The 10,675-nt window shown below is 47.3% G+C and overlaps 1 protein-coding gene across 1 annotated transcript in view; it reads left to right on the forward strand.

Moving 5' to 3' along the window:
• The first annotated feature begins 582 nt into the window (after nucleotides 1-582).
• LOC311345171 (slit homolog 3 protein-like) overlaps nucleotides 583-10,675 on the forward strand; it is a 151,101-nt gene continuing 141,008 nt past the window's right edge. Inside the window, 1 exon segment of the mRNA XM_084469549.1 lies at nucleotides 583-1,305. Within this exon segment, the coding sequence (XP_084325675.1) occupies nucleotides 1,115-1,305 (191 nt within the window). The 5' untranslated portion in view covers nucleotides 583-1,114.

A 10,675-nucleotide genomic window follows, 5' to 3' on the forward strand; every position in this document is an offset into this window, starting at 1 on the left:
TCTCAGTATGACATGATGGACTGCCGTTTTGTAGAAGGCTGCCCTGACAAGGACAATTTATCGGAAAAAGATTCAACGGTTGCCAACAGTCATAATAAATACATATAACACAGCTGGCCACGAGGAAGATATGAATCTCTGAAATTCATTATAATAAATAACAAAAAAGGGTTAAAGCTAAATAAAGAAAGCTCACAGTTGACATGGTGTTCGTCAGAGATGCTTTGGATTCTTATTCCTGTGTGGTAAGGTCACATCATGTTGGACTGCGTTTCTTCAGAGAAGATACTAGAGAGAGAGAGAGAGAGAGAGAGAGAGAGAGAGAGAGAGAGAGAGAGAGAGAGAGAGAGAGAGAGGAAAGTTAGTGGAACTCGCTTCACTCTTACTTTCTGGTGACATCAGAGAGAGAGAGAGAGAGAGAGAGAGCGAGAGAATATATATATATATATAGAGAGAGAGGGGGTAGAGGAAGAGGGGGAGAGAGAGAGACTGAGTTTTGGGGGAGATTGAAGTACCAAACTGTTTGACTCGCTCTCACTACTCCCACCGTACCAGTCTAGCGTTGCGCCACTGTCTAACTTTTTTTTTTTTTTAATAGTTACGGGAATCTTTTTTGCGCCAATCTCCCGGAATGGTTGGTGAATGATGTACGCGAAACAAGGTTGCATCGGAAGTTTTACGTGTTGAAAAGTTGTCTTCTTTTAAACGCAGTTTTAGTGTTTTTTAATTGAGAACACGACTTCTGGCAACTGAACAAAGTTGGGGATGATCATTACGCAGAGCTGAACGATGTACGGTCGATTTTGCAGAGTAAACTTTCCAAGTTTGCGTCACGTGTGATTCATCTATTTGTCACTTTTTTCTTCAATAGTAACAGTACATCGGCGCACACGGACGAGTCTTTGAACAAGCACGCTTCCCAACTACACCTTTTTGGATACTTGGGTCAACTTCTACAACAATTACATTCTGAAGTTCGGCTCCGTTGACAGTTGTTTAATTCATTCCATCGCTTATCTCTGATATCGAGAAGCAACATCCCATCAGGACCTACAGAAGGAGATATTTATTTCCGCGGATTTGAGTGACTTTCCAGCGTTTGTGTGTGGATATCATGGTGCCGTCCGGGGAGGGGGGCCGCGGTGCGCTCCGCGGGCTTTGGCCGCTGGTTTTGGGCTTGCTGCTGTGCCTCGTCTCGGTGAACGGATGCCCCCACAAATGCAGTTGCTCTGGCTCTCATGTGGACTGCCAAGGTCTGGGATTTAAAGCCGTGCCCAAAGGAATACCCAGGAACGCGGAACGCTTGTAAGTGTTAATTTCCTATGACCATATCTTGTTTTTCTAATCCTTCGTATCGTAGAGTCAATCCTGTTTCATTTATCTGGGGGATTCATCTATAGTTAGCCGTTTGAACTCATCCCGACCTGTATAACTGTACCAACGTGCGGTGGTAGCCTACTTTATGTCAACTTTATCAAAGTTAGTTTAGACGCGTCTCCTCGCGTGCGCTCCTCAAGCCGACTCTGTGGGCTGCGGAGTGATGGCTGTATAATAAACACCTCGCTTTATAATACCTGGAATGATGATGTCCAACTGACCAAATACAACACAACGTGTTGCCTACCCTGGCGTCATTGTTGGCTGTGGAACTTCTAAACTTCTAAACTTATTAAAAAAAAAAAACTGTAATGAATTGGGCAATGGGAATGCGTAGCTAAATGAACGATTTAAAACAAGAAATCGTTGAAAAGCAGGAAATAGTAGGCTGTAGGTTTTCAAGCAACTTTCACTAAAAGTGAGAAGCGGTTTAAAGTTAGGTGAAGTGATTGAATTCCAGTCAATCATGTAATCACTCTCGCGGTCTTGCACTAGTTCGGACATCACACGTCTATCTCCACATTACATGTTACAGGCCCAAGTGAACACCAAGAGATCTCCATAATTGCTCTACATCTCCATAATAGGACTTAAACTTAAACAGCAAAATCTGAATCGGTTTCTTGTTAGTCGCCTGAAGTCGTCACACTGACCGAGCGCTAGAAGTGGGAGCCGACAACGACCTGTGTGTCATCTCTCTCCCGACCCCCTCCCTACCCCCCCTCCGATACCTTGACACGTATTCACACTCAAACCGCAAAAACGCTAATTTATGCACCGTGCGCACAGACGCTTTCTTCTTGACCGATGCGCTCTGAGGGTATGGAAGCCATTATGAGTGATAACGGACCCGCTTAAAAAACCCGCGGGGGTTCACCAACAGACCTGGAACAACAAGCACAATCAGTTAACTAGGAATGTGTGTGTGTGTGTGTGTGTGTGTGTGTGTGTGTGTGTGTGTGTGTGTGTGTGTGTGTGTGTGTGAGAGAGAGAAAGAGGGGGTCGGTGGAGGGAAGCCACCGTTTTGATGTTTGATGTTTGTGTTTCTGTCGGTTGTGTTCGTGGAGGTGGAGGTCGACCTGCTCACTATCACTGACCGCTGACCGTGTGCTACGATGGGTTCGTCTTAATCCGGAGAGATTTGAACAATGCGTTGTATAGGTGTATGCATTCCTGTGTGTGTGTGGGTAAGTGTGTGTGTGTGTGTGTGTGTGTGTGTGTGTGTGTAAGGGGGTGAGAGACACTAACCCTGTGGGCTGCCTTGACCCTAGAGGTCGTGTTGGCTTTTACACACTGCCCCCCCCCTCTCTGTTGGACCCCAGCCCCCCCCCCTCCCTGTTGGACCCCAGGACATTTACACCCTGGAAAAATAAATAATTTGAGTAGACTGATGGAGGTCGGATAAGTAGATCACATGGCTCTCACTGAAGTCCCCTGGTAGCAGAGGGCCATGACTACCACACACACACACACACACACACACACACACACACACACACACATAGAAACACAGACATATGCACCCACATAAGCACCCACACACACACGCTTGCGCCACACACACACACACACACACACACATGCACACGCACGCACACACACTAACGCATACACACATGGACATACCTAACAAGCAGGGGGTGGTCTTGAGAGTCTGTGTTTATGTTGACTTGATTTATCCAGGTCAGTTTCCGGTGATTTCAGCTGTGTTTCAGCCCATACTCTCTCTCTCTATCTTTCTTTCTATGTCTATCTTTTCACCTCTCTCCTCTAGCTCTCTTTACGTCTCTTTCTCTCTCTCTCTCTCTCTCTATCTCTCTCTCTCTCTCTCTCTCTCTCTCTCTCTCTCTCACCGTTCTGCCTTCCATTCTGTTGTGCCCTCTCATCCTCTACCTCTGTCTCTCCCCTCCTTTCCTTTCTACCTCACCTCTCTTCTCATCAATCACACTCTTCCATTTCTATTCCTCCCCTCTCCCCTCCTCACATCCTCTTTCCCTTCCCTTCGCCACTCTACCAAATTCAGTCCAACCCAAAGGGTTTTCATTGGCATAGGAAACATACCTTTACATCGCCAGTAAACAACATGAGTCCCTGTACACTTCAGGTCCCTCTCTCTCTCTGTTTTCCTTCATCCTCTGGCTGCCTCTAAAGTAGAACGACGTGAGCTCAGCCAGGGTTACGTTTCAGACAGAGAGGATGCTCTACAGGGGAGGAATCAGGGAAGCATAACTTTTATGTAAATCATAGCACAGAACGTTTTTAAGAATGCATATTTTCTATTTCTTTCTTTTTTTGTTTGTTTCTTTTTTGCTATCAACCCACATTTAAAATAAACATCTGTTTATGAATATAAAATGTACTTTTAAGATTCAAACCCACTGATCGTGAGATCCTACATAGTACACATTATGCCAAAAAAACTTTGGCTTAGAACAAAATGACCTGAAGTGTCAAGGAGGGATTTAGAGGATCCAGAAACCGAGGACAGTCCTTGTCCCTGTTGGGAAGTCTGTTCTCTGATCACCAGGAGCAGCGCAGGGTCCCACCGCCCGGGCCTTGACACCCAGGAGCTCGTCCTAACGCGGGGCAGAGCGCTGCTGTAGTAGTCAGGGTTAACCACAGCTCCAATGCAGCTGCCTTCTACTGCATTGAAATGGAGGTCTGCGTTAGCTTGGACAGAACTCCAGTAAAGACTCCGTCAGGTGTTCCTCTTTATCGCCGACTGTCATTCTAACTTTTTCCCCTAATCGGCATCCTTTGGTGTTAATAATGCAAGATTGTTTTCTGCCATCAATGGACCAAAATGTTAAACAGCATGAGCTCCAGTTTTCAGTTAATACAGACCAGTTTGTACAGTTTGTTTGATATCTGATATCATGCTATTTACAGGATAAGGAACATTTGTTTCTATTCAATACTTGTGCAATTCAGTTTGACCCTGCATGCCTCCTGTAGCTTCCATCAACTTTATAGGATTCATTGAGGGTTAGCGAAAACATTCAGGGTACAACAAGAACACATGTTTTGTTTGGCGCTGTGTGTCATGATTGGATGAATATGTTGGTAAACATCAGAGCTGGAGAGGTTAACCAGGATCACCTGGCCTTGAGCTGTTCACTTCCTGCTGCTGATTCAGTGCATGTGCACGTCCCTGCCCACACACACACACACACACGCACGCATGCACCCACGCACACACTCACACACACACACACACACACACACACACACACACACACACACACACACACACACACACACACAAAAAAACTGACACACAGTTCAGCAGATTACCTCAGTGGTCCTTGGGAGACCACTTGAGACCTCATTTGCATCTAATTTGAGTGAATGGTATTCGTGAGGAGGGGGATGAGGGGGAGAGAGCTCTTAACGAGCTTAACGAGGTTGTGTAAATAAAATGGAAAATACAGACTTCACTCCCCTGAGTCCAATTCACACCTGCCCTATGGGTGCTGCAATCAGGCAAACGACACCCACACGCAAGCACTCAGAGTTGATTGAGTTGCAATCAAGAGTCAGTCCCTGTGTATAGACGTGTTTAATGTGTGCACCCGCATGCACGGCAGTGTGTGTGTGTGTGTGTGTGTGTGTTTTAGTATGGAGAGAGAATGAGAGGGAGAGAGAGAGGGGGGTGGGGGTAGAGAGAGAGGTTACTGCTACAGGGTGGGTTGGCCGTCGTCCGTGACTGACTATACACAAACTAATTGTGATTTTTACTGGCGATTTCTCTTTTCCCTCCTAAAACTTCAACCCAGACTCTGAGATCGTGCTGGCACGTTTCACAGCGGTAACACCTCCTCCGCTCTGCGCTGGCCTGCTCTTCTCTCCATCTTTCCTTCCTACCACTTCTCTCTCTCCTTCTCTCTCTCACCCACCGGGGTGGAGCCCGTGGGTTCTGTTTTTTCTTCTTTACTTCCGACAGCTTTGCTCCAGCTTATCTAATCCTCTCTACCGTCGCTCTCTTTTTGTCTTGTGTATGTTCTCTGTCCTTCTCAGATGGATGACATCCTTCACTGTTCTCCATCTCGTCTTTCTCCAGGGTCTCATTCTCCTCTTCTTTCTTTATTTCTTTCTTTCTTTGTCTTCTTTTGTCTCAATCACCCACTTTCTCTCATTTTTGCTTCTGTCTCTCTTGTCACTGTCGCTCTCTCTCTCTCTCATTCCCTCTCTCTCTCCCTCTCTCTGTCTCTCATTCCATCTCTCTCTCTATCTCTCCCTCTCCCTCTCTCATTCCCTCTCCCTCTCTCTCTTGTCCCACATGGTGCCAGCAGCCTCTAGCCTTTTCACAGTTCCCACTTCCTGTCCGCCTGCCAATCACCAGGCTGCACACAACAGTAGGAAACGGCTGTGTGTGTGTGTGTGTGTGTGTGTGTGTGTGTGTGTGTGTGTGTGTGTGTGTGTGTGTGTGTGTGTGTGTGTGTGTGTGTGTGTGTGTGTGTGTGTGTGTGTGTCCTAACATAAACACAACCCTCCACCCCCCCTGTCATGGGTAGATGCGTATGAGCGTCGTGAGCTAGGTGGAAATCAGCAGACGAGAATGATGGTAAAAGATGGGATATTTCATTTTTCCCAATTAAGGCCTATAAGGCAATAAAAATAAAACAAAAAAAACAAAAAGAAAACACTGTTGACTAAACAAAATAAATGGACTTAAGAGTCACAAAAATAAGACAAAACTTCAGCAAACTGGACCTTTACACAAGTCCCTTAATGAGAGCGATAAACAGACATACGTCCTTCCACCATCAGCTCCCCCAGAACCACTGACAAGCGTCAGCTTAAATAGGCCACACATCCCCTACTAATTGGCATACCAATATACACGTTTAGACAGGGGTGTTACGAGTGAAATCACACAACAGCTTTAAACAGCTACAATTTTCCTCTCTATAACCTAGAAATATTAAGCACGGTAAAAAATAAAAACAGCAATAAAAATAATAACAATAACTCGGGGTCACTTCCGGTTTACCCGGAAGTCGTGACGTTAATTTAAACCCCGTCGACGCGGCACACGATCCCCAATACAAACCCGAGACAGACACGGTAAGACGAACATTTACGCGGTGGTAACATGTAACATTTAAACAAAATAAACGGACCTGGAATTTGACAACGACATACTTGTATGAGTGGTTATTGTAACAGAACAGGTGACGGTAATGGTAAATGCTATTAAACAGAAAGTTGTAATGATGGTACTTGCAAGATTGTATCGTAGCGCGTATGATAAATGACATGGTTGATGAAATGATTTTAAAGCAGTATGACGGTAACGGAATACATAGACAACTAAGACAAACACACAGGCAACATTAACACTCAGGCTGTTTCTGAAATGCTATACTACATACTACATACTGCATACTGACACAGTATATACTGTGCACTACATACCACTCCCCGCCCTAGTATGCAGTATAGTATGACAAGTATCATGCAGTGTACTACAGTCACATGACCAAAAGATTCGGTTATAAATATAAACGGTTGAGCCATTTGTTATGTTAACAATGAAAAACACACGATTACAAAAACATACGAAAGCTTATCACATCAAAATAAACAACTAATTACAACTAATTATACATTTAAACATTTATGTATTTGTATTCGCCGCTCGCATTGTCCGCCATTATTTTAAATGTTCAGCGGTGCCGCGTTGCATTATGGGATACAGTATCCGACGTAGTGAGCTCTGGATGTATACGGCAATTCACCATGACGTCACACTAGGTTCTTCCGGGTGGCAAAAGCCGATGCGTTCTCCGTTGGCACCACTAGTAAACAAACCCTTCCACGATCGAGAAAAACAGAGTAAATGGCTTGAATTAAGGATTTTCTTCTTGCGGGGTGCTACGGGACGTCTCATTAATATATATATATATATATATATATATATATATATATATATAAAATAAAAATTTATCGTTTTCGTCATCGTTTCAACTTCAGATCAACAACAATGTTTTGTTGACTGTGTGACAGTCTTTATTGTTATTTATTTATTATTATTTATTATTATTATTTGTGTTTACAGCCGGCTGGATGGCTTCTGGTCAGTGGTAGCCGCTCGTTCTGCCACCCGGAAGTGTCGTTACGGCTATTGTTTACTAACATTCTGAAATGCCGTATACTAGAATTTTTTGACCGATTAGTACATCATCCGGGTAACTGTCGCATACTGCAAAAAAACATTTTTCGCGTACTGCATACTACTTACTACTTTTACGTCACGATCAGTATACGAGCAGTATGTAGTATGCCATTTCAGAAACGGCCTCACTCTTAATATGACATGGGTAGCGTATCGCTACCGTGACGGTCGCTATGCGCCCCGTCACACCCCCACCCTCCCCCTCCACACACACACACACACACACACACACACACACACACACAGGCCTTAGCTCCTGGCTCTTATCACAGCAGTTTGTTGATTGGTCGATGGACGTTCTGGCCACCACACCCTCCGCTATGGAACAGCATTCCATGGTGGGATTGGAATCTGTCCACGTGCACGTGAATGTGGGAGTATTTGTTGGGTGTGTGTGTGTGTGTGTGTGTGTGTGTGCTTGGACCTTCTTCAGACCTGTGGATCCGACCCATGCCCGTAACACACAGGATCATTTGTGTGACATAATCCCCATCTCGTTAACTAATTATAATTACAGCGGAGACTCCTGTAAACAGTCAAATCACTGTTGATCTCATCCAGCCGGGCTCTCGCGTTTGGACCCAGTTAGTGTGAAATGTTTGGCAATTCATCCGTCTACTATAGAGACGCTTCTATCCTCCCGGATGCCACCGGTACGATACCCAGAACGCACGTTAGGTTGATTTCCTCTGTTACCATGCCGACCCTTTGCTCGGGAACCAGGTTTTCTGTCAGAGTAATGAACCATCTCTGGAGGTGGACTATTAATCACACTTCGGTCACACTGTAGAAGCCCGTGGGTCTTCAGGCAGTGTCTTGCTCTACAGGTTCACCGCAATCAATGGGGTTTCGAACCCAGAACCTTTCGGCTGGGCGTCAATCACCCTCACCGCCAGACCATCCTACCGCTTTACTAGACTTGTTGATATGTTCTGGACAGCCAGCCTATTGTATTACACTTGACTTAATCAGGTCCCATTAACTCATTATAACCAACATTATGAATCCATGTTGGCAGTGAGGGGCCCCTCCTAGGGAGCGCTATTCGTTTGTCAGAGCGCAGCTGGGTCCCCTCCAAGCCCCCGTTGTTGATATGAACGGCTCTCGCTTCCATTCACACTCACTGAGCAGGCGTGTGCAGTCTGTCCGCCGCCGCTGATGTGTTGCGTTTGTGCGCCGCAGGCGGCGCGGAATGCGTGAGCCGAGGTTGAGTCGTGTGCGGTGATAAACTCGCGTGGCGATGCCAGGATGCACAAAGCACAAAGGACCTCCCTGTTCCTCGCTGGCTGCTCCGTGAAACGCTGCGTGTTGTGGCAACAATCGGCGCCCCCCCCCCCCCCCCCCTCCGGTTAAAGCCTTCGCTTGACTTCGGTCTGGGGGGGGGGGGGGCGCCGGGCAGCGCGCAGGGACGTAGAGCCCTAATGAGAGGCCACTGCTCCTGGGTCACTGGGTGATGGACTTCTCCCAAGTGACTTTAGACTCCGCTGTGGTCAGGTGACCTCTTTTCCAGCCAGGACTGGACTGGTTGGCTGGCACTCTGGAGCGGGCTCCGCCCTCCTGGGAGTAGAGGAGGCGCTGTGTGTATGCACTGTGTGTGTGACACTGTGTGTCTATCACTTACAGTGTGCATGTGTATGGTAGGAAATGGACTCTGTGTCCCGAGTCACTTCCCCAAGGTCTTCAGTCTCACCAGTAGTCATCTTACCCCTGCCTGCTCCTCACTGACATGGATCTGAATCCACCTAAGTTGTCTGCTGAAAAAACAGATCATCTATTGGCGTTGGTCTGCCAGCCTGAAGGAACTTGGTTTGATCCCGAATGTCCGTAGTATATCTGTCATTAACAGCCCAACACCCGAGGATTTGACCTCTAGGATGAGGGAACCTAGAGAGGAAACGACAAAAATCCTCAGAATGAGTCAGAATTGTCAGGGTTCTGTGTGTGTGTGTGTGTGTGTGTGTGTGTGTGTGTGTGTGTGTGTGTGTGTGTGTGTGTGTGTGTGTGTGTGTGTGTGTGTGTGTGTGTGTGTGTGTGTGTGTGTGTGTGTGTGTGTGTGTGTGTGTGTGTGTGTGTGTGTGTGTGTGTGTGTGTGTGTGAGTGAGAGCGAGAGAGGGTGTACGTTTTGAGTGAGACAATGTGTGAGAGAGAGTGAGTTTGAGTTTGATGTTAACAGGCAGTGTAGCTGCTTGGCCGGGCCACTGTCACTAAGCAACAGGTTATATGCATTAAAACAGAGTCAATGTTCCTCTGCAAAGTGCTATCCACTGTGTGCATCTATTTCCAAACCTACATGCCATTAGTGTGTTTGTATCTGTGTGTGTGTGTGTGTGTGTGTGAGAGAGGGAGAGAGAGAATGATTGTTTTGTTTTGTCTCTCTCTCTCTCTCTCTCTCTTTTCTTTGTCTACATTTCCTCCTAGCCTCATAGTTCTCTTTATGCCTTCTAACTTCTCAAGTGTATTGCTCCCTCTCTCAGTCTGCCTCCCCCAGGCCCTTACAGGCCCGCTGGACGGTGCTTACCCCCTCAGTGTAGTGTGTCCCAGGCCCTTACAGGCCCGCTGGACGGTGCTTACCCCCTCAGTGTAGTGTGTCCCAGGCCCTTACAGGCCCGCTGGACGGTGCTTACCCCCTCAGTGTAGTGTGTCCCAGGCCCTTACAGGCCCGCTGGACGGTGCTTACCCCCTCAGTGTAGTGTGTCCCAGGCCCTTACAGGCCCGCTGGACGGTGCTTACCCCCTCAGTGTAGTGTGTCCCAGGCCCTTACAGGCCCGCTGGACGGTGCTTACCCCCTCAGTGTAGTGTGTCCCAGGCCCTTACAGGCCCGCTGGACGGTGCTTACCCCCTCAGTGTAGTGTGTCCCAGGCCCTTACAGGCCCGCTGGACGGTGCTTACCCCCTCAGTGTAGTGTGTCCCAGGCCCTTACAGGCCCGCTGGACGGTGCTTACCCCCTCAGTGTAGTGTGTCCCAGGCCCTTACAGGCCCGCTGGACGGTGCTTACCCCCTCAGTGTAGTGTGTCCCAGGCCCTTACAGGCCCGCTGGACGGTGCTTACCCCCTCAGTGTAGTGTGTCCCGTCCCCTCCTCCTAGTGAGCGTGCTGAAGTCCACAGGTAGACGGAGCAGTG

This window comes from Micromesistius poutassou, assembly GCF_964030765.1.
Source record: "Micromesistius poutassou genome assembly, chromosome: 6".
In the NCBI taxonomy this organism is placed as follows: domain Eukaryota; kingdom Metazoa; phylum Chordata; class Actinopteri; order Gadiformes; family Gadidae; genus Micromesistius; species Micromesistius poutassou.